Source organism: Sinohyriopsis cumingii, chromosome 1 (assembly GCF_028554795.1).
Source record: "Sinohyriopsis cumingii isolate HCF-2022 chromosome 1, ASM2855479v2, whole genome shotgun sequence".
Lineage (NCBI taxonomy): Eukaryota > Metazoa > Mollusca > Bivalvia > Unionida > Unionidae > Sinohyriopsis > Sinohyriopsis cumingii.
The window spans coordinates 176562342-176588383 of record NC_142961.1 but is presented as its reverse complement, the minus strand read 5'-3'; the positions used below and the strand labels follow the sequence as shown (position 1 = coordinate 176588383).

Sequence of the window (26042 nt, the reverse complement as noted above, 5' to 3'; positions counted from 1 at the left end):
AACAAGTTTAACACTTTTAGCTGCATAACCCAAAATGTATAAAATTTACATAAATTTGGATTTGATTATTAAAGTTTGCCAGTAGACCATTCTATTTTAAGGATAAATTCATTGATTTTGATTCACTGAGCTTTACATGATCCTTTTCAAAGTTGTTTTAGGAAAGGTTCATTATTTGACTGTTATTATGTTTTAAAAATTTTTGGATAATCATGTTTGTATGGTTTACATGTACAAATCATTTGAGAGACTATGCTGGTATAATTGACATGCTGGGTTCTTTGGACAGGAGTCAGAGATGAGAAAACATTTAGATGTGTATTTTTATACTCAGCCAATCAAAGTTGATGTTTAATAAGTAAATTTCCTTCATGTTGGCTGAGCACACAGTCTCATTTGCATGATCAAGCTCAAAAGTTTGATGTTTCTTGTGTTGTATAAGAGTTTGTAGCTTCTAGAGTTACAAAAACATTTGATGTATAAGAGTTGTATAAGAGTTTAAAACCTCAAGAGTTACACCAAAGATTGACGTCTCTGTAATTGTATGAGAGTTTGAAACTTTGAGAGTGACACGCAAGTTTGATGTATAAGAGTTTGAAGCCTTGAGAGTTACACAGAATGTTGATGTGTAAGAGTTTGAAGCCTTGAGAGTTACATAAACATCTGATGTGTAAGAGTTTGAAGCCTTGAGAGTTACACAAAGGATTGATGTCTCTAGAGTTATATAAGAGTTTGAAGCCTTGAGAGTTACACAAATGTTTGATGTATAAGAGTTTGAAGCCATGAGAGTTACACAAATGTTTGATGTTTAAGAGTTTGAAGCCTTGAGAGTAACACAAAGGATTGATGTCTCTAGAGTTATATAAGAGTTTGAAGCCTTGAGAGTTACACAAACGTTTTGATGTATAAGAGTTTGAAGCCTTAAGAGTTACACAAACGTTTGATGTCTCAAGAGTTATATAAGAGTTTGAAGCCTTGAGAGTTACACAAATGTTTGATATATAAGAGTTTGAAGCCTTGAGAGTTACACAAAACATTGTGAAATAAGTGCAGTCCACTTGTAGAAACACCTTTATAATGAAAAATAACCAAGTAGCAGAATAATGTTCATTTTCTTGAGTATTCAGGCACATATTGTCATTACAGTATATATGTTTCAGTTAAAGAGATATAGATTTATTCATTGCAGACACATTGTTGCAGAACAGACATAGGTATACATAACAAGTAGGCAAATGTTCAAGTTTTATGGTCAGTTTGACTGTCAGAGGAGCAGATCTCTTAACTCTTTCTCTTGGATTATGATTACACAAATTGGGTAGGACCTAGCAGAACACTTGATCTACCATATATACTTGATTCAACATCAAGTCAAGCTGCAGACAACAGCTTGTTCTACTGATTACTCCTTACAAACTACACAGACCCAGATCTGTGGCACATGTTGCACTGGCAGATCTAGGTCTATGCATATTGCATTTGGACCTCACTTATAAGCAAGTATAGTTAGTATATTACCCCCCCCCCAACTCAGTCTAACTACTAAATGCATTAAATTGAGGATACAGCTCTTTCTACTTTGACTTCTTGATGACATTGATGCTAAGTTTAGTAATAATAATAATAATAATAATGAGCACTTTGTATAGTACATAATCTTAAGGATGCTCTAAGAGCTTTACAACATTAGACAACACCTATAACATAAAAAACATATATAATGATATGATTACAAAAAACAATCACCATGAAATTAAAAAACATAAAAAACATGCTGAACATATTTAAGGTAGGAAACATTATTAGGTCTTTAAGTTTGTTCTTGCAGTCAAAATAAGTGAGTTTCATGAGCACTCTTGAATGGGATCTCTGTGTCTTTGTGTCTAAGTTCAGTGGGTAATTCATTCCATGTTGCTGGGCCCTGGTATGCAAAAGAACGTTGTCCATATGACTTCGTTTTCGTAGTGGGAATAATGAGTATGCAATTGTCAGAAGAGGAGTGTAAGTATCTTGCTGGTGTGTACAGATGGTATAGGTCAGATAGGTATGTTGGACTGGAGTCCATCAGTGAAACGTAGCACAGAGAACAAATTTTGCGTTTGATTCTTGATAGAATGGATAGCCAGTATAGGGTACAGAGCAGCGGGGAGGTGTGCTCTCATCATGGTACTCTTAAGTATGACCCGAGCAGCTGTGTTTTGAACTTTTTGAAGTTTCTGGAGTAGATATTGAGATGAACCAGACAGAAGTCCAGTCTTGAAAGTACTAATGAACACACAAGTGTTTTAGTGGCATCAACTGAAAGATATTTGCGAATTGAGCTGATGCGTCTCAGCTCAAGATATGCAGCCTTGCATATGTTCATGACATGTTGGTGCAGTGTGAGAGTACTGTCCAGAGTAACACCTAGGTTTTGTACTGATTGTGAATTTAATGTTGGCGTTGCTGATATTTATTGTTTGAGGTAAAGGATGTGAATGAGAAAGTCTTTGTGTTGTGATCAGAATGGCCTCAGTTTTATCATCATTCATCTGCAGCTTGTTACATGTCATCCATGATTTCACATCAGAAATGCACCTCCCTACACCATGGATGGTAGCATCAACTTCAGTTGGGTGGCTAGATTTGTGTGTTTGGGTGTCATCAGCATACAATTGGCGAGACACTGGGTGATGATCTATGTCACTTGAGAGTGGCTAAGTGTATAGAATGAAGAGAACAGGTCCAAGAACAGACCCCGTGGAACACCACAACATAGATTAACTTGGCTGGAGCGTATTCCATTTGCAGACACAATTTGTGTCCTGTTGACCAAGTAGGACTTGAACCACAGTAAGGATGTATCATGAATGCCAAATACATGTGGAGATGGTGAAGTAATATATCATGGTAGATTGTGTCAAATGCTGCAGACAAATTAAAGAGGGTGATGACTAATCTTTCTGCTATCCAAAGCAGAGAAAACGTCATTAACTGTATTTAGAAGAGTAGTTTCAGTACTGTGGCAAGGGCAATATGCAGATTGTACATTGCTAAAAAGACTGTTTGAATTTAGATGAGATACAAGCTGGGATAGAACAACCTTTACAAAGATTTTTTATTTGAATGGGAGATTAGAAACTGGGCAGCAGTTGTTTAAATTGTTATGGTTGAGTGTTGGTTTCTTCAGCAGAGGCTTTACAATGGCAGTTTTGAAAAATGATGGGAATTCCCCAGATGAGAGAGAGGTGTTAATAACATCAGTTAGTGAATGCAATACTGGATCTAAGCATTCAAGCAGCAGTGATGTTGGAATTGGATCAAGTTCACATGACTTTGGTGCACTCTTCATCACGATTGTGCATAATAAACCCATAGAGACAGGTTCAAATGCTGCTAATGGTTGCCACTGAAATTTGGTATCCCAACTGTGTGGTGAAGATGAGACAATTGAAATTCTATTATCAAAGCTTATCTCAAATGGTTTGTACTTTGTCACAGAAGAAATCTGCAAACAGGTCCGGAAGGTCGACTGGAGAAAAGGTAGTTAGAAGTGGTGTACATTTGTTCCTTGACATTAGCTTGTTAGTAATCTCAAAGAGCTCTTTGCAGCTTGAACTTTCCATGATCTTAGTACTGTAGTGGGCTGATTTCGCTGGATGGACTATGTTTGTGGCGTTCTTTTTAGCAGCTTCATAGATTTCCTTACGAATAGTGAGTCTGGTGGAAAGATGAAGCCTCTGAAATTTACAGTCTTTTTTAGCAGTGCAAAGCTAGTCCCTAACACTGCTATACCATGGAGAACACTTTTGAATTGATCCACTGCACTTGGTGGCTGGGGCATGATTGTCGAGCAATCAATGCAGGCAGTTATCGAGTTGTTCTGCTGTAGGAGGTAAGCAAGTTGTTAGGTTTGATTGGATGTCATGCATTAGTTTGGTTCTATTTATCATACGGAGGTGTCTTTTAGTAGCAAATAAAGGTGGAGGTTAAGGACTGATACGTCAAGATGGCATATAATGCAGAGGTTATCTGATGCAAGTTTGTGGGATACCAGGGAGGACCATAGAATATTATCATCAGGTCTATGAAGAATCCAGTCTAAAATGTGACCATGTTTATGGGTGGGTTGGTTAACTGACTGTTTGAGGTTGTAAACATTAATAGAATCTAGGAGTTTTGATGTGTTTGGGTTTCTGGGACAGTCAAAGTGAAAGTTGAAATCTCCAAGAATAATCAGGTTGACACCTATCGAATTTCCATACTCCAGGAGATTCGGAAACTGCTCCAAAAAGAGAGATTCAGTCAGCTTGTTTTTTCTACTAGGAGGAAGGCAGTATAGGCAGAAAAATGGACTGACCTTTGCTCCAGTGTGAGTGTGGTTTGAACTAGTTCAAATGATGTGTGGTAGAAATTTAAAGTTGTGGTGTGGTTAAGATCTTTAATCATGGAGTTCTTTGTGATGACAGCAATTCCACCTCTGTGAGAATTACGGGGGAACGACTTGATGGAGTAACCAGTGGGTGTTAGAACCCCGCACTTGGGCTTATCGCATGATGTTTTTAGCCATGTTTCTGTCAGGAAAAAGACGTCAATATTCTGATTGTTGATCAGATTAACTATTTCTGTGCACTTTTCCGGTGGTCCTACTGATTGGGCATTGAATAATGCAATATGGAGAGGTATCTCTTGGATAGTTGACACAAAGGTTGACGATTTTGTGGTAGACTATAAAGCATTAAATATATATAAGCAACAGCTTTTAAGGAATTTTAGGAAGCCCTGAACTTTAAATATGACATTAAACTTTTATAATGAAAAGATGCATGTTGTATAGTGTGTGGATTGATAAGGCCATATATTGAGATAAAGCAATATATATTGTATTGTGTGTGGATTGATTGGGATAAAAGCAATGTAAATTGTATTGTGTTTATTGATAATGCCATCTATTGAGATAAAGCAGTATATATTGTATTGTGTGTGGATTGATTAGGATAAAAGCAATGTATATTATATTGTGTGGATTGATAATCCAGTCTATTTGGATAAAGCAATGTATATTGTATTGTGTGGATTGATAATCCAATCTATTTGGGTAAAGCAATGTATATTGTATTGTGTGGATTGATAATCCAATCTATTTGGATAAAGCCATGTATATTGTATTGTATGGATTGATGGAAATAAAAGCAGTGTTTATTGTTTTGTGAGTGGATTGATAATCCCATTGACTGGAACAGTTTTCACACTTCATTTTGACTCTGGTTACATAGCAGTGCATAATTCACTTTTGTAGGATGAAACTTGCACAAAAATGTTACATAACATCCGTATATTTTACCATTGGTTTTCTGCTAAGCTTTTATGTGACTAATATGCTAAGATCCAGTAAAATTTAATGGTGCTCAAATGCCATCACTAATAGCAATTAACAAGCAGAAAATAAGGCTTATTACAAAAAATGTATTTTAGTTTGCACCTCCCTTTTTGTTTCAGAAGAATGATTATTTTCTGTGTAAGTTATTTATGGCCATCAGTAGCAGACCTGTAGAAGATTTCTACTCTTAAAATTTTATTTCACATATTTGATATTTTATGTTTCACATCAGTTATCAGAAGTATATATTATTTTTGTAAAAACATATATATTAATAGAGTCAGTTCAAAAGAATTTTCCCTAAACCCTAAAGATATTTTCTACATGGATCTGCAACTTTTCATGTTGATAAATGCAGCAAGATCATGTATACAGGTTGAGTTTTTCACATTTGATGTGAATAGTGCTGCTAGGAAGAAAGCTTCTTGAGACATTTGCATTAACTTGCTTGGTTTCTCCCTTTTTTGTTTTGTACTCTCTCTTTAGGCCTGGTTCACTCAGTAAGACAAGATTTGCTAGATACTACAAGTCATGCAATATACACCAGTCTATTTCTTTGAAGCATGCCAGAAGTCATCCTGATTAAACCAGTCTGTTCCTTAAAACATATTTAAAGTTATACCATTTAAACCAGTCTACCAGTCTCTTCCTTCAACATACTGCAATAATGTTTAAACCAGTCTATTCCTTGGAATATGCTACCTTAGAAAGGAGTGTACTAGAGAACAGGATTAGAGCAATGTTCTAATCTTATTCCTTGTTGCATACTCCTCTACTTTATCCACCAATCAGAGCAGTGATCAGAGGTAGGGGTATGTTGTACTCCTCTGCTTTATCCAATCAGAGCAGTGATCAGAGGTAGGGTATAAAACTCCTGCTTTATCCAGTCTTTCAGAGCAGTGATCAGAGGGTAAAACTCCTGCTTCCAGTCTTTCAGAGCAGTGATCTGAGGTAGGGGTATATAAAACTCCTGCTTTATCCAGTCTTTCAGAGCAGTGATCAGAGATAGGGATATTTAGTATCTGTGTCCATACATCTATTCATCACAGTCTCATTAGCACAACTAATTATGCAGCTTTGATGGATTGCTGTGAAAATTGGTAAATATTATCATCACCTTTGCATATTGACAAAGCATTTTGGCCCCCACCCCCCATATATGTTACAGGTATTTCACTGTTTCTTTCATAGATTAATGCATTGTGTGACAATCTGATTAGCACAACTAGTCCCAAATGTTTGATGGATTGTCATGAAACTTTGGAAATATTAAGTTCATCACCTGAAGATGTACGTACATTGATAAATCACTTTGCCCCCAGAATTTGTTTTCGAGTTATTGCACTTTTTGTCTTGTAGCTTAATGTAGCATATTGTACAACAGAATCTCATTGGCACACCTAGGACTGCATTGTGGATGGATTATCATGACAGTGGGTAAACACTAGGGTCATTACCTGAAGATACACATTTAAACAAATCACTTTGATCTCTTGATTTTTCTTTTAGAGTTATCAGCCTTAACAGCTATATACAGTGGTTGACTGAATCTTGTTAATGCAACTTGTCTGGCAGTATTTCTTGGATTGCAGTGAAACCTGGTACATATTACGGTCATCATTTAAAGATGTATATAGACAAATCTTTGTGCTGCCTTGATTTGTGTAAGAGTTATTGCCCTTTTTAGACATACTGCTAGATGCAATGTAGGACAGAATTTTTGTGAATGTAGCTATTGTAATTTTTAATAGATACTATGAAAGTTAGTACATATTATGGTCATCAAAGGATGATGTGCTTGTTGACTAATCATTGTACTCACACTTTTTTGACAAGCATTATGTGCATTTTTTAACACTATGAACTCATCTCAATCATGGGTAGGGGTGGAGTTTGGAAGAGCACTGGTATATTTATGTGAGGAATTTTTTTTTTTTTTCACCATTCCTCTAGTTTTGGGATCTCATGTCCTGATAACCATTTTTCTTGGTTCACAGTGTGAACTCTTTTGTGATATACTACAAAAGTAGTATGTTTAAAGGAATATAATACTTAGTTTACTGAGTGAATCAGCCCTTATGATAAGGATATTATTTTCTAATGCAGGGACTTGACCTCCATATGCACAAAAGTTTCTTGGCACAAAATTTTTAAATAAAATAATTGTAGAAGTTCTGTGTCAAGTTTTAATATGAATTACTGGTAATTTATGCTATCTGGATTAAGTTTGTCAGTTTAAAATTATAATCATCAAATCACATTTAATATTTCTTCAGTTTGCTATAAATGTTCTCTCTATGAAAAAGGTAACCTGTTAAAATTGTAAAACTATACTGTTATTATGTCAGACAAGATGGTGTCTGATCATGGGATGGCCTCTCTTGAGGGAAATTTTTTATGGTAAAAATGTACTATTTTGGGGACAGGTAAGATTGCCTATGATCACAGTCATTAGAATTCAAATTTTGTGCCAAAGATGGGTTAGGTGGCTTTCATTATGTGCTAGTCAGAGGAAAATAATCAGAGCTTACATCTGTCAGACATTTTTTTGGTAGTGTGGTGGCTGTTTTGAGTACAGAGACAATAATTTGCAATATGTATGAGGTAACTGTTCAGCTATATATGTTTGTAATTTTCAAACTGGCCATGATTCCAGTCACCCCTGCTTAAGATTTTATGATGCTTTTGCAATCAGTGAGGCATGAAAGATTTCCCCTAGTAATTTCTTTCATACTAAATTAAATCAGTGAGGCATGAAAGATGTCACCTAGTAATTTCTTTCATACTAAATTAAATCAGTGAGGCATGAAAGATGTAGCCTAGTAATTTCTTTCATACTAAATAAAGAAAACTTCATCTCAATACCATGAAACTAAAAAAAAATCAGACACTGATAGCTTGAATATTAGACATCACTTCAATGACTTTCTCAATTCTCTTGTGACATTCTTTGGAGTGTGATCATGGAAAACTCAAACAGCTTAACTTTGGTTCCATGGCCCCATGAAATTTCAAATTTCTGCTGTATGATAGAAAAACATGATAAAGTCCTAAATGGAAATAGTTCATACAGAATCACTTGTGAATCAAAAAGTGCTAAATGGAAATGGTTAGATTCCACAGAATCACATATAAATGGAAGTGTCCTAAATGGAAATGGTTAGATTACACAGAATCACAATGAACTGTTTTGATTCCTAAATATAACGCTAGAATACACACTCATTCCTCTGCCTTGTCCAGGCTGTTTTGTTTTACACAGTTAGTCTTAAATTATCAAAGATACATAGCAAGTACCTTTATGGTTGTTTATAATTACAAATTTGTCACAAGTCTTTCTAATAGGTGTTTAGATTAGTTAAAACTGCTTCACAAGACAAAGAAAACTTAAAGTTATTAGTAGCACCCACTCCCGTTTGGCTTTCATTGCCTTTCTTTGGAAAGTCAACCAGAGCATGGGGAAAACCAAAGTGAAACAACAATGAGTTGCCCCAGATTTGGGCATACATACTAAATGGTAATGTCAGCAGTGAGAACAGAAAATTTAACCTAATGAGGAAAATAAAGCATTTCAGTTCACACCTTTAAGGCAACAATACTTTATAATTTGTTGTCAGTCAAGAAGAATGCTGCAAACTAGTTTAATTGTTTGTCTGCCTAGTGTCATTTTAATGTAACCGCTTCGGTGGCCTAGTGGTTAGAGTTTTTGCCTCGATGCAATAGGTCGTGAGTTCGATCCCCGGCCAAGTCATACCAAAGACTTACAAAAATGGTACTAACAGCTGCCTCGCTTGGCGCTCAGCATTAAGAGGTTAGTGTTAGGACTGGTCAGCCTGGTGTCAGGATAATGTGACTGGGTGAGACATCATGCTACATGTCTGCGGCATGATGCCCCAGTGCTAGATATTACTATAAACTGCCACACTGCGGACATGATAGCGACATGACTGAAAAATTGTTAAAGCTACGTTAAAAAGTCCAAATCACACACACACTCATTTTAATGTCATGCATATTATGTCAGTCTAAATGCTGTCAATACTTGCCTAGTGTCATTTTAATGTCATGCATATTATGATGTCAGTCTAAATGCTGTCATACTTGCCTAGTGTCATTTTAATGTCATGCAAATTATGATGTCAGTCTAAATGCTGTCAGTACTTGCCTAGTGTCATTTTAATGTCATGCATATTATGATGTCAGTCTAAATGCTGTCAGTACTTGCCTAGTGTCATTTTAATGTCATGCATATTATGAGGTCAGTCTAAATGCTGTCAGTACTTGCCTAGTGTCATATTAATGTCATGCATATTATGAGGTCTGTCTAAATGCTGTCAGTACTTGCCTAGTGTCATTTTAATGTCATGCATATTATGAGGTCAGTCTAAATGCTGTCAGTACTTGCCTAGTGTCATTTTAATGTCATGCATATTATGATGTCAGTCTAAATGCTGTCAGTACTTGCCTGGTGTCATTTTAATGTCATGCATATTATAATGTCAGTCTAAATGCTGTCAGTACTTGCTTAGGGAATGGGATAAACAAATGTATCAGCTTGATGTAAACAGTCTGCAAGGGAGAGCTTCTTTTACCATATTTCTCCAGACCGATACAAATTCTCTATGTATATACAGTATTTGTATGCCACAACTTAAGTTATTAGTATATAACGTCAGAAAGGAACTACTTATTTATCTTCCCTTCTTATGTGTTTCGACAATATTTTCAAACCATGGTATATATATTTAATTGTTATTTATATCTTGAGAGTCATTATTATTTTTAAAACATTTGTAATTTTAGGAACTGAAGTTCTTATTTTACAGGATTTTTTAAGACATGAAGCTTGATCTTCAAATATACATTATGCATCAGCTGCTTTTTCTTTCCTAATGCTATGCGGCCTTCCTCTGAAATAGGAAGTTCATTTCTTACATTATTAATTTTTTTGCTGTGCAAATATTTTTATAGGTAAAAATATTAGTCACTATTTAGTTTTCTTGAATATCTACAGTTTGCATATTTGCAACAAGAAAAGTTAAAATAATACAGAAAAGTAAAACAAATTAGGGGAACAAGAAGTTCTGCTGAATGATGGTATGTTGCAAATTAGATGGTATCAGAAAATTAAATAATATGTAAAAAGCTGCTTTTTCAGGAAAAAGAGAAAAGATAGCCTTTTTATCATCCCCATGCTTCAGTCTGTTCACATGCCCCTTTATCCTGCATCATGGATGTACATTATATTTCAGTACACTTATTGAGATCAAACTTGAAATGTTGGTGGATCTGGAGATAAAGGTGCATCACATCTAAAATAGGTTTCTGTGGCAACCAGTAACCCCACCCACCCACAGCATTTTATTTAACTTAGCTTAAAATACTGACTCATTGTGGAATCTTCTGATTGTCTGTTCACATCACTGAAAATTATAGTTTAATGAACTAAATGTCAGTTTAATTTGTTTTGGAGAATAAATCTTTCACTATTATCTGCATTTAGTTAAATTACTCAAATGCAAGAGCATATATGTTATATACTGGGAAACGAAATGCTGGAAATCAGTTCTAAAAATGCTGGAGATTGGAAATAATGCAAGAGAATTTTTGCAAAATGAAAGTAACTAACAAAAATTATTCATTTACAGACATGTAAGTTAGTTGACATTATGCAGTTAATATACATTTTCAAATACAATCACAAAGGAAATATTTTGGAATGAAGTGTCATTATTTCTTTTATTATTTCCATCAATTTTTAATCCAGTGATCTGCAAAATGTAATGAGGCACATACATTTATTTTCTACAATATTGTTTGCTGTGTTTGAGGTTGATGAGAATTAGGTCAGTAATGCAGGAATGCTGAAGATTGGTAGGAAATAGATCAATAATGGAGGAGTACCAGAAGTTGGTTGGAAATAGGTCAGTAATGCAGGAGTACTGGAGGATGATCAGATAAGTCAGTAATGCAGGGGTACTGGAGGTTGGTCAGAAATGAGTCAGTAATGCAGGGGTACCAGAATTTGGTTGAAATAGGTCAATAATGCACGGGTATCGGAAGTTGCTTGGAAATAGGTCAGTAATGCAGGGGTACTGGAAGCTGCTTGGAAATAGGTCAGTAATGCATGGGTACTGGTGGTTGGTTGAAAATAGGTCAATAATGCAGGGGACATATATGGAAGATATAACATGTATGCAAGAGCAAAGGTAGCAATAGAAAATCTAAGGATGAATCATGTATTGTTCAGTTTATAGCTTGAAGTAGTCTCGTGTTTTCTTGAATGACTGAATCAGCTATTTTGTTCATTTATATGATATTAATTATTAATTTAAAAATTGTGCAGATTTTAATGACTTCATGTGTCTTTTCACAGTCATCTAAAAATTCTGTATTTTTCTCACACCTTATGATGTCTTTATCTTGCCAACCTCTATCATCTTCACTAGCCAACAACAATTCAATCAGTGACATGTCCCTAGAAGAGATGATGCTTCGTATTCTCCAAACAAGTATGAAATTGAACTCAAGTTCAAAATCCCCAAATCAGATGTAATACTTTTCCAGAATCTACATTATCCAGATTTAACAGTTTAGCAGAGTAACCCTGTCAGAGAAAATCCTGAAAGTCATTTGATTAAAATATTTTTCTAAGTTAACTCAAACAATTTTAAGAAAATGGATCAGGAGTATTCAGCCAATCACAGAGGGGGGCCACGAGTGACCGAGTGGTCTAAAACACTCACCATTACGGATCACTGCAATCTCACCTCTGTCTGCATGGGTTCAAGCCTCAGGCTCAGCCAGTGTGGGTATGTGAGAAAGCTTGCTGGTAGCTTCTTGTGGGTCAGTGGCTGTTTCTGTGGTTTTCCCAGGTTCTTCCTCCACCATTTATACTGGCTGCCATGTATAGTCTATCTTGTACTGAAAAATGGCATTATACCCTATAACAGCAACAACCAATCACAAAGAACTTTACATTTGTAATGTCACATTTGATTGGCTGAAAATGAAAACAATCTCACACAAAATTCCTCAATTTCATCAATTAGAATACTGTTTGCAATACATTTCTAGTATTGTTTCTGCCAGAGACATCTTATTTGTTATATTCATGAAGAAAACAATCCATGCTGAATCAACTTGCATTATCTTAATAAATGGAGCTTTAAAGTTCTTTGCATTTTTTGTTTTACTACTGAATATTCAATAATGGAACTCAAGTGTGTACTCAGGTTGTAGAGTTTAGTGAATATGGGCCTAGCATATAAACTTACCTATGTATATATATATGATGGCAAATCAGGATCTTTGCCACTTGTAGGTGATCTGACTTGCATATGAGTATATACAGTTGTTAACAAGAACAGGTATGGCTCAACCAAAATAACCTGTTGGTTTGACCTTTTGTGAGAATATTTATAGAGTATTGGTATAGATGAACCAAATTAACCTGTTGGTTTGACCTTGTGTAGGAATATTTATAGTGTATTGGTATAGATAAATCAAAATAACATGTTGATTTAACCTTGTGTGATAATATTCATAGTGTATTTGTAGTTAAAATGGTATGTATATGTGCAATTTTCTTATTCCATTCTGACCCAATCTAAACAACACATGAAAGATATGTAAAAATCAACATGTCTTTTGTCAAATTAACTAGACCATCATATCTACTTTAATAAGTGGTCAAATCAAAACACCAGATAACTTTAAAATTAGCACCATTTAATTTCAGGCTTGTACAGGTGGGCACAAGTGTTTAATTTTTTTATTTTTAATCTTGAATATTTTTTAAAATTTGGAATATTGATCTTGGATAGTTGTAGAATATACCATGAGACAGATGTAAAGTAATATAAATTTCACCATGTCTTTGAATTTCTCCCATGACTTTGAATTTCTCCCATGACTCCCATGACTTTGAATTTCACCATGACTTTGAATTTCACCATGACTTTGAATTTCTCCCATGACTCCCATGACTTTGAATTTCACCATGACTTTGAATTTCACCATGACTTTGAATTTCTCCCATGACTTTGAATTTCTCCCATGACTCCCATGACTTTGAATTTCTCCCATGACTCCCATGACTTTGAATTTCACCATGACTTTGAATTTCTCCCATGACTTTGAATTTCTCCTATACATTTGCTTTACTAGCTAATTATCTGCATTATGCTTCCAATATGTTCCTTGTAGATATAATCAGAGATACCAACACTTTGTCATTCTATTTTTTTCAAAATCTGGTTCACTTTTTTCAGTATTTCCATAATTAAGAACCTAAAGTGGTTCCAGATTTTGATACTGAATGCATGATTGTTTCAAGGAAGTGTAAATTTTCATGTAAATTAAAATTCGTTCTATAAACCATACCATGCCATTGGAGCAGTGCTGACTTCTTTATGATTGAAACTTTGTAAATAGATCAACACTTAGAACACAACTTATACATTTATTTGTACAGAGATAATGTAATGTGGCTATATCAAAAGTGAAAAAATTCAGTATCTAATGAATACTAAATGTACCACGAGATATCCTGATATATTTATAACTCATCTCATTACAAATTTATAAAGATATAACTTGGAAATTACTTTTGAGTATAAATGCCTTAAGGCAACACCTTGCTATTTTAGACAGAATTGCTTGCCAGAAAACCAGCAGTTTCAGGGGATAAGAGACAAAACTGATGGTTCTTTTTCAGTCATATGACATACTGTGTGCTTCTTATAACATGTTTGGCCCCCCCGTGAGCTTAGGGATGTAGAATAGGTCCAATGTACCTTCTTATAAGTCATGAGGCAGTTAATGGAGACAGGAACTGCAGCAGTACAATGGCTAGCATGCCAAGCTTATGATCAAGAGGGTGTGGTTTGAGTCCTACCATCAGATCAGCTCAGGTTAACTACCATGGTGTGTCCTTGGGCAAGGCACTTTACTCAAATTATTTTGTCACTAAAAAGAACTAGTTGTGTTTATGTGCTGCAAAACACCAAACCAACCAAACTTGGAGACTTTTGATGAATATAAACTTTTTTTTATTCTTCATTTCAGATCAGGGATTGAGCAGACAGCAAACAGCTGTTTCCATGCGAACAGAAGCATTTTCTGATGATGAATGAATAAAATGAATGTTACTGTGGTAACCACAAAATTGCACATTACCATGGCCACCACATATATGTGTTAAATTTAGTGTTGCATTGTTAATGACCTTTGTAAAATTGTAAATTTCATATTCCTTCATAATTATACAATATCTAGATCATTTTTATTATACCCTACCTGTATAAAGATGAGGGTACACAGCAAGTGTCATGTCCATCTGTCTGTCCTTTTATCCAGTTCTTGTTAGTGCTACTAGTCCCACAGTATTGATGGATTGCCATGAAACTTGGTAAATATTTTGGTCATCACCTGAAGATGCTTATTTTGACAAATCGCTTTGTTCCTGCAAAACTTTGTTGGAGTTACTGGTAATTTTGATGGGTTGCAGTGTATGACACAGTTTCATTTGCACAACTAGTTTTTAATGGATTACCATGAAACTTGGTAAATATTATGGTCATCACTTGAAGATGCAACTGTCACAAAAACTTTTGTGTTTTGACAGTTTAAGAACTAAAAACGTGTTCTTTTTGTAATAGTGACATGTTCTTCCAATATATCTGTTGTTGTTTTCATGTTATGGGGTTTAATGCAATTTTTCAGCACATGATAGGCACTACAAAGCAGCTAGTATATATGGTGGAGAAGACCCCAGGAAATCCCTTTGAAGAGACACCAGTTCATGGGAAGCAACTGGCAAGTTTTCTCACATACCTGTGTTGGTCCAAGCCAGGACTCTAACAATGAATAACAGAGGTGAGATGTGACTGGTCTATCTTTATGGACAGAGGTGAGATGTGAGTGGTCTGTAAAGTCAAGCACCTTAGACCACTTGGTCACTCTGGGTGCTTGCACTTGTGAGCAAATCAGTTTGCTCCAACAATTTTAAAAACATATATGAGGGTTATTTCACTTTTTGTCTAGTAACAGTGTAAGACACAAACGTGTAACATAATAAGTACTGCAGTTTTAAATTGCCCTGAAACATTCATTATTATGTTTGTGACCTGAAGATAGGCATATTGAAAAATCATTTTGCTTTTTGTCTTTTAGCTCAGTGCAGTGTATCAGTGCAACTAATCCTGCCATTTTTCTTTAAGTTGTTGATGGATTGCTGTGCAACTGTTTACATATTTTGTTTATGGTCTAAAGATGTACATATTGACAAATATAGGCTCCTCTAATTTTAGAAGAGTTATTGGATGCAGTTGCCAGAATTCTGAGAATGAAACTACTGTGCAGTCTTTGGTTAATTGCTATAAGAATAGTGCATGTTATGGCAGTAAATGATGACAAATCATTGTAGTCATATGATTTTAACAAAAGTTATGTGCTTTTTTTGGACTAGGGATTCATTCTGTATACTGGCACAGGGATGAGATATGGGAAAGGCAAGGGTATAGTCATGTGAATAAATTGCTCAGCATGTCTCTATTTTTATTCTTGTTTAGATATACATTGTATCTATATATAAGAATTGTCATCAGAATAAATTCTTTTTTAGATATCTGACATAGCTACATGATGTTGATTCACACAACTAAAACAGTAATGTTAAAAATATTTCTTTTTGATTTCCTACTAACGCATTGCATGGTTCTTTCATATTTTATGATAAGAATGATTTAGTTACTGAATAAACCCATTGTACAGTATACTTTAGAGAGGTAGCCTTTTATTTCAGTCTTTCAATCTGGAGAAAGATGTATTTATTTCAACGTCTATAATGCTAGGAAATTTATGGAAATAAGAATAAAGAAACATTGGCTTTTTCTTACATGATGAACTATTGCCCTCTTACAGTTGGGCATACAAGGAAATATTGCTATAGTCATGATTGTGTAGCCTGTATAGTATGCCATCCAGGTAGGACCTTATGCACTATACTTGTTGTATCATTTGTATATATTAGTGTATTTGCATTGTAACAGATTCACAATACAAGTCTGATTCATTTTTGTTCTTGTCTTTCTCTGTGGTTTGTACATGTAAATTTATTACATTTGTTCACATGTGTACCTCATTAAATAAAACCAATCTTTGATTCCTTGATATTTGGTCACAAAGATTTACAAATGATGTGGTCATTCATGTGTACACATTAATCTTTGATTCCTTGATATTTGGTCACAAAGATTTACAAATGATGTGGTCATTCATGTGTACACATTAATCTTTGATTCCTTGATATTTGGCCACAAAGATTTACAAATGATGTGGTCATTCATGTGTACACATTAATCTTTGATTCCTTGATATTTGGTCACAAAGATTTACAAATGATGTGGTCATTCATGTGTACACATTAATCTTTGATTCCTTGATATTTGGTCACAAAGATTTACAAATGATGTGGTCATTCATGTGTACACATTAATCTTTGATTCCTTGATATTTGGACACAAAGATTTACAAATGATGTGGTCATTCATGTGTACACATTAATCTTTGATTCCTTGATATTTGGTCACAAAGATTTACAAGTGATGTGGTCATTCATGTGTACAAATTAATCTTTGATTCCTTGATATTTGGTCACAAAGATTTACAAGTGATGTGGTCATTCATGTGTACACATTAATCTTTGATTCCTTGATATTTGGTCACAAAGATTTGCAACTGTATGTTCAAACATGTGTACCCATTAAATAAAACCAATCTCTGAATCTTTCATATTTCATCAAAAAGAATTGATGGCTTCCTATCTTTGCCCAGCCATGAGACTTTATGTAGCACAAAACATTTTCTAGTAGTCAGCTGACCTGTCATTGTTTCTTTCTAAGACGGTGCCAGTACTTTTCTCAAGCAAAGAAAATTAAGCATGTAAGGAAAGTCAGTCAAAATGCTTACAAATAAAGAGACAAGTGATCACATTTAATGATGAGTGAAGATGAAATCCCCAAAGAAGGAGACAGTAACAGCATAGATGTCAATTGCCATGATTTTACTGGTTACATTTTATGCGATACTACAGCTACTGGCATCAATTGCACCCAGAGACAGAAAAGTAAGACCTTATATCAGTAATACAGATATTATGTTGGAAGTGATATCTGATTATTGTATACCAACATCTGTCAGCATCACTGACATTGTCATATTCATCTTTGTTATTATCATCATTATTACAGCTTACAAGTTAATTCAAATAAGTATCTATAAAATAGTGTAATGTGACACACAGGAAGTCCAAAATACCATTCTAGAAGTAAGGATGTCATCATATCTCACTACTACAAACACATGCATACTTACATATGCACACACACACACACAAATGCAGCTTAAGCTTGTAAGGAAAGTAATTAAACTATTTACACCTTGACTGAGATGAAAAAGATAAAGTAATTAAACTATTTACACCTTGACTGAGATGAAAAAGATAAAGTAATTAAACTATTTACACCTTGACTGAGATGAAAAAGATAAAGTAATTAAACTATTTACACCTTGACTGAGATGAAAAAGATATAAGCACCTAACTTTTATTGTAATAATGCAAAAAAGCCAGTTAGACAGAAAGGCAGAAACTTTTACCAAAATTTCTAAAAAAGTACATGGTTTACAATAATAGAAACAATGCCTTTTAATCAAAATAATTACAAACTCATTTACTACAATCAACCTGCTGGTCTTAACAGCTGAAAGCTATTTGGGGCCAAGTGTTTAATTTTCAGAGGTGGATAGTGAACATGGGACTTGAAGAAAAACTTCTGGCCCTGAAATAGCTTCCCCCCCAGAAATCTTGCTTAGATGTTTTTATATAAAAAAGAACTTATGATATGCATTATATTACTTGAGATATTTTTTTATCTTCAAGTAAAATTCCAAATATGTCCCTGCTCAAAAGAAAATCCCCCCACCAATTAAATGGTGTTCATTATAGCCAGTATCACCTACTTCACTCAACTTTTGATTTGCTCTGTGTTTTTTACCTAATATTGGATTCAGTTTATAAGGCATGATTTGTTGAATATATCTGACTGACAGTTTGAAGCTATAGTTTTGTTGAATATATCTGACAGTTTGTAAGGCATGACTTTGTTGAATATATCTGACAGTTTGTAAGGTATGGCTTTGTTGAATATATCTACAGTTCGTAAGGCATGACTTTGTTGAATATATCTACAGTTTGTAAGGTATGACTTTGTTGAATATATCTGACAGTTTGTAAGGTATGGCTTTGTTGAATATATCTGACTGACAGTTTGTAAGGTATGGTTTCATTGAATATATCTGACTGACAGTTTGTAAGGTATGACTTTGTTGAATACATCTGACTGACAGTTTGTAAGGTATGACTTTGTTGAATATATCTGACTGACAGTTTGTAAGGTATGGTTTCATTGAATATATCTGACTGACAGTTTGTAAGGTATGACTTTGTTGAATATATCTGACTGACAGTTTGTAAGGTATGACTTTGTTGAATATATCTGACTGACAGTTTGTAAGGTATGGCTTTTGTTGAATATATCTGACTGACAGTTTGTAAGGTATGGCTTTGTTGAATATATCTGACAGTTTGTAAGGCACGACTTTGTTAGGTATATCTTGCTGTATCAGTACATCAGCAATAGAATCATAGTGATAAATTGTCTCCTAAATTTACATTTATATACATAATAAAAAGATGTATAATGGAGCCAGACATGCAGCTTGGACATAGACACTTATGTAAGAGCCACAATGACTTTGAAACAGGCTTATGCTATGGCCTGTTGTCTGTCATTGGCCCATTTTTCTGTCATTGGCCTGTTGTCCATGATTGGCCCATTGTCTGTCATTTGCCATGTTGTCTGTCATTGGCCTGTTTGTCATTAACATGTTGTCTGTCATTGGCCCATTGTCTGTCATTGGCCCTTTTGTCTGTCATTGGCCTGTTTGTCTGTCATTGGCCCATTGTCTCTCCTTTACCATAAATTTGTTATCACAGTTTTTCCTAAACTGTCTGAAGGATTGCAATAAAACTTTACACATTCATTCCAAAGTGTAGTTGGTCCTAAATCAAATGTTGGTACTCAAGCATCCAATTTGGTAATCTTCACTAAAATATTTTTAAAATGACTGGTTGGTCCCAAAGTGAAAATGGTGCTAATCTGGCATCCAGAATGTCAACATGCCCAACATTGAAACTGTTGTTTATGCTGCTCAGCCTGAGCAGATGATTGTATCAGCATGAGGATTTTACTCAGTGTTCTTGTGATTCTTGTTGGTTTAAAATAAAAAGCATATGAATGGTCCTACTAAAAAGGTGTTTTCACCAAAGGACTTTTGATGATATCTAGTTGGTTCAAATGAAAATGGTGCTGATTGGACATCTGGTATGGTTACCATGGTAGTCGACTTGAAAATCATATTATTGCTACTACCCATATCAACATGGGTCTTTTATTATTAAAAGACTTATGATACATCAACTGTAAAATGGTGGTCCTAAATAAAAAATGGTCCTTATCTAACATTCATTATGACCACCGTAGCAGCTAGCTTGGAAATCTTGCTAACTCTAGTCCTCTAGAATGGATGAGTATATCAACTTCAGGCTTTCACTAAATGATTTCTTATCCCAACTAGCTGGCCCTAAATGAATACTATACTAATCAGACCTCCAGTGTTACAGCCATAGTGCCTTTTTAAATTTTGTTGTTTCTACTTCACCAGAAATGATAATCTTAGTGACATGGGGTTTTCATTCATTGTTTGACCTCTAGCATGATGCCTTATTCTTAGTGGCCGTCTAAAAAGATTTGTTGTCTCTACTACTGTTCTGTGAATGGTGGCATTGACATGAGGTTTTCATTTGAAGACTTCTTGCAATATTTAATTGGTTCTGAATCAAATAGTGCAGATCTGACCATCAACATGTGTATACTTTTGTGAAGGTTGTTTTGAAAACTAGACATAACTGGTACAAGAATGAAGTCAAAAGTTCAATGAGCTTATGAAAACCAAACAACTTTTGTTTTCTATATAAAAATATTAATTGTAGATTTAAGCAATCTCTTGACATTGTTCGAGACAAGTTTAGTGATTTCGTATCCATGTTATGAGGTTCAAGGTCAAAGGCAATATCAAAGAATTTTGTACTACGCTTGTAGGTATTTTGTAAACACGTTAATTCAGGCATTTAAGAAAATAGTTTGGTTACTGAAGTTTGGTGTGTTGAAGTTTCTCAAGAATGTCAGAGATAGTGTCAATGCTCAGCAGTTAAACGAATTAAAGGACAGGAAAAAGGGCCTTGGATTCCTGGAAATTCTTCTCAGCCAGTAGAGCATCTATGGTTTTATATTTTCCAACTTCTATCTCCAGTTGATGAAATTTGATTCAAAATTGGGTCAGCCACCCAAAACAGTTCATCTTCTTTGCCATTTTAAAGGACCCTTTAATAATTTTGTAATTATTTATTTTTTCCTTGCTCCATATTTTCTTACTGCAATAATGTAATTGTCATCAGATTTACTTCCTACGTTGTTAAATTTACATTAATATTATACTTGTACAACATTTATTAGACTAAGAAATCCATATAACTAGTATAATTTTCAAAATATAAGTTTTGGACTACTGAATATATTTTAATGAAACTTCAAGGACAAGTTACTAATACGAGTCCATATGTTTCAACGGAACAGCCCAGTATGATTCACACCTGGCACTTTTTCAACCTAGTGTCAAAAATGTTGAACACATTCCTTACATATACTGAAAGAAATTAAATGGTCCTGTATTCATTACCAGAATTGTTCCATATCATTGTATTATACAATACATTTAAAATATTGCTTACCTTTCTTATCCAATATTTTCATCTGGATTGTCCACCTTATTAGTTTAACTGATAGCTAATTCCGTTTTCAGCCTTGTTTATTCTTGGTTCATATAAGGATCTTACATCCTTATTTGTAAATGTAAACAAATTGCAGTAACTGGTATGCATTGAATAAACAATATTGAAATATGGCATAGAGAGCCTTGAAAATCTCGTATTATCTGTCGTGGCAGACAGAGTATGGTTCACGTTAAGATTCCAATATAATTTGTTGATATAGGCTTAATAACTTTATCAATAGCCAAATTTCCTGAAAAACATAACTTAGTAGATTTTAGCTACAGTCATCCTTTTGTCTTTGGCATGATTTAATTTGCTCCATTGCAAGCTATGTAATCACTTGATCAAGACTACAACATCATGGCCAATGTATGCCCAGTGTGTCACATAATAATAGCCATGCCCTCCACTTGAAGATGAAGGTCAAAGCAAGGAAAAGATGCAATTCTGACTTGTATCCTTGGCTAGAATACAACTTGACTTGAAAGGATCTAGCATACTCACAGACTTCCTCTCTCAAGGCCAAGTTTGCAAAAGGAATACTGTAAAGTAGCAGTGGCCTGTTTTCTTGCTCATGTATAATACAACAGTCAAGTCCCTAGTACAAAAATCAAGACCGTTGATAGAGAAAAAGTCACAAGATGCTCAAATTATGTGTTTTTTGTAGTACTCTTGTCATGTATAGGGGTGATTCTAAGAGTACCCCAAGTTTTTGGAAATTTCCCCAGCAAAATAAACATCGTTATTGTTATTGATATTGCTCTGCTCATTTTGTCCTCAACCTTCTCTATTTACTCCTCTTCTTCTTCTATTCATGGTTCCTTTGAACCCCACTATCTCATTTGCTTTAGAGGATATACATTTGTTGTGTGGTTTGCATGCTGGACTAGCAACTGAAAGATTGTCTGTTAAAATCCTACCTGGAAATCAACCCATGTCGGTTGCAGTAGTGTGTCCTTTAGTTAGACACTGTACTCCAAGTGCCTCTATGCTAAATAGCCTACTTGTGTTGCTGTACCATGGAATGGCAAACCAAACCATTCACTGGGGAAGATTGTGTCCATCTGAAACCAGAAATGATCTGGTAATTTAGTACCATATCATGTTTAATAGCACATCAGGACAATCCTAGCTGTATAGAGTCATGTAACCTGAGGTATCCGAAAAAAGACATTCTCAAAAAATGGCAGAAAAGGATAAAATCTTTAAGATACAAAAAATGTTGTTTCTTTATATAAACCACATTGTTTAAAAAAAGTCGAAGACTTTCGCAACTGAGACATTATCATAGGACACATCCCTAGTTAAAAAGTTGCCTCCTATAACATGCAGGGATGTACACCAGGCCAATTCTGTATCCATGAGCTCGCAAGGGAATCTTTTAATTTTAGAAGTAGAAATGTAATTATTGCCAAGAAATTCAAGTAAATTTTACCTTCACCTAAATTTATTTATGTGCACAGACACCATTCACCACTTTGGTTTTAAAAGGGAATATTAATTGTTACGACTCTATGGTGACAAACTATGTAGCAGAAAAAAAGCAAAACAAGATTTGTAAAACTTAACAAACAATTTAATTATCAAAGTTAAATGTGAGAGGGACAGCATTACTCAGTATTATGAAGTGAAACCAACCTAATCCTTATAAAAGTCTATGAAAGTCCTAAATGAATGAAAGATTCCTTATAAATTTCAAAACCAGAAATGTACTGATCCTTCAAGAACCATGACATTGTCAAGATGGCATTGTCCAGAATTACTTCAAAACTTATAACAGTTACAGAATAATATTAAAGTCCAAATAATGAGCACTGCCTATTTCCAATGAACAGTCCAAGCAAATGTTTTTCCTTTCGAATAATATCTAGGTACAACATAAAACATATCTGTAGACTTACAACAGGAAGATGACAATGACTCCAAAATCGGAATGAAACTGATTGCTCAGTCCTCTCTTTATATACACCGTCTATTATGACTATATTTTGCAAAAGATCCCACATGACAGATCTCACTACTGATTTTGCGTTAAACTTGCCTACTCAAGTGACCTACCCAAGGAATGGGAAGTTAATAAATTCTTCTAGAAACCTGGAAACCCCACCAGCCAATGAGAAATTAAGCCAAAGGCACCATTTAATTCTTATTATTACGATTATTATTAATAATTGTCAACACATATGAAAGCATCTATTTTCAGATACTATGCAGTACTATTCACTCAACAGATTCAGGTCACATAGACAAAACTAAATATATTCTGTACAATTTACAGCCATGAATAAAAATTAAAACATTAGATAAAATCATGTACCAGGAGTTACAAGAAGCATAAACATACATAACGTAATAATGAAGAGAGGTTGCACAAACCAAGTACATACAAAAGTTTTAAGATTTTACAGCCTTAATGTTTGGAGAATAAATCTTAACTTTGAAGTTAAAGCTCCAATTCAATGCTTTTTAAATTAGAGCTTAAAGTTAACATATATTCTTTTCGATGGACATTTAAAAAGTTCTGAATATTAGTATGCTGTACAACACATTTCACTGAATATTAATATGCTGTACAACACATTTCACTGAATATTAGTATGCTGTACAACAAAGTTCTGAATATTAGCATGCTGTACAACAAAGTTCTGATTATTAGTATGCTGTACAACATGTGTCACTGAATATTAATATGCTGTACAACACATTTCACTGAATATTAATATGCTGTAGAACACAGCTCTGAATATTAGTATGCTGTGCAACAAAGTATTGAATATTAGTATGCTGTACAACAAAGTTCTGAATATTAGTATCATGCACAATACCGTTCATGGAATATTAGTTTGCTGTACAACAATGTTCTGAATATTAGTGTGCAGTACAACACAGTATTGAATATTAGTATGCTGTGTAACAAAGTTCTGAATATTAATATGCTGTACAACAAAAGTTCTGAATATTAGTATGCTGTACAACACATTATTGAATATTAGTATGCTATAAAACAAAGTTCTGAATATTAATATGCTGTACATCAAAGTTCTGAATATTAGTATGCTGTACAACACAGCATTGAATATTAGCATGCTGTAAAACAAAGTTTTGAATATTAGTATCATGCACAATACCGTTCAATGAATATTAGTTTGCTGTAGAGCACAGTACTGAATATTAGTGTGCTGTACAAGACAGTACTGAATATTAGTATGCTGTAAACAAAGTTCTGAATATTGGTATGCTGTGCAACACAGTACTGAATATTAGTATGACATACAACACAGTACTGAATATTAGTATCATGCACAACACAGTACTAAATATTAGTATGCCGTACAACACAGTACTGAATATTAGTATGCCGTACAACACAGATCTGAATATTAGTATCATGCACAACACAGTACTGAATATTAGTATGCCGTACAACACAGTACTGAATATTAGTATGCCATACAACACAGTACTGAATATTAGTATGCCATACAACACAGATCTGAATATTAGTATCATGCACAACACAGTACTGAATATTAGTATGCTGCACAACAAAGTTCTGAATATTAATATGATGTACAACAAAGTTCTGAATATTAGTATCACGCACAAAACAGCTCAGAATATTATTATGCATTACAAGACCAAGGTCTAATCCTTAGACGTATAAGGCAAAATTTGGAATCTGTGCTTCTTTAGAAAGCATGTCATGATGGTGGATTTATACGTCCATGCGTTGTCATTGTGTAGATGGAGACCTCAAGAACCAGTGCACCAATGTGTGGTTCGGTGGTGTTTCACAACTTTAGGCAACATTTTAAAAGCATAGAAAGGTACAGTTGCCATATTTCTTATTTTTTCCAAACATGTCCTCCTTTTCGGTCCTTAAATCTAAATATAGATGCTGATACACCCACTCTCCACAGAGTCCTATTTTTTAAAGTTCAAATCTGGTAACCTTCAGTGACACTTACACAGTCCGACAAAGATCTTATGCATAGAAAAATAATGCGTATAGAACTCTTTTAAATATAAAACTCTTTAAACAGTCGGACTATGGAGAGTGTTGTGGTCTCTTCTCCTTTTCTCTGATCCAATTTTTATTATCTTCTCTTTAGTCCAGTTTAATTGAGTATATAAATGTTCCATCACCTGTCACAATCTGATTCAAACCCTCTTTGGTCAACCTGTTCATATTTGGCAAGTAACCGTTTGGCGATTTCAGCTCCAGTCTGTTTTTGTTCAGGCATCAACAAATGCAGGGCTCATTTTGCACAAACCTTTGGTTTCTGAACGTCAACGATTCTTCAGTACTGTATATACTCGCTTATAAGTAGACTGAACTATAAGTCGACCCCTTTTTAGGGCTACAAAATGCAAATTTCTCCTTGACCCTCCTTTAAACTCTTTTGTAATTTACAAGTCAGATCCATCTGAAAGGGTGACTTGCCGTCAGGCAATCAGAATTGCACTTTAGACAAATAAACAAGCCCAACTGGCTACAATTATTAGGTTGATTATGTCATAAATAAATTGAGAACTTACAATTTCTTCTAATTAAATCCATTAAAATCTATAATGCTTGACGTATTAAATCCATTTATATAATAAGTCCATGAATTCAATTATAGGTCATATACAGGTATAAAAATAGTTCATAATGATTTGACCACTCCGGTGGCCTAGTGGTTAGCGCGTCCGCCTCGGATGCGGGAAGTTCGATCCCCAGCCGAG

General features: G+C 34.5%; 1 protein-coding gene across 2 annotated transcripts in view; it reads left to right on the top strand.

Annotated features, from left to right (window-relative positions):
- LOC149808445 (protein phosphatase 1 regulatory subunit 36-like) overlaps window positions 1-16440 on the top strand; it is a 141494-nt gene extending 125054 nt beyond the window's left edge. Inside the window, exons 17-18 of one of the 2 annotated variants that reach the window (XM_089977321.1) lie at window positions 5479-5497; window positions 14429-16440. In XM_089977321.1, coding sequence (XP_089833447.1) covers window positions 5479-5486 — 8 coding nt within the window. In that variant the 3' untranslated portion in view covers window positions 5487-5497; window positions 14429-16440. The remainder of the gene's footprint in view (window positions 1-5478; window positions 5498-14428) is intronic. The other variant, XM_089977311.1, reaches the window with a different exon arrangement.
- The last annotated feature ends 9602 nt before the right edge of the window (window positions 16441-26042 follow it).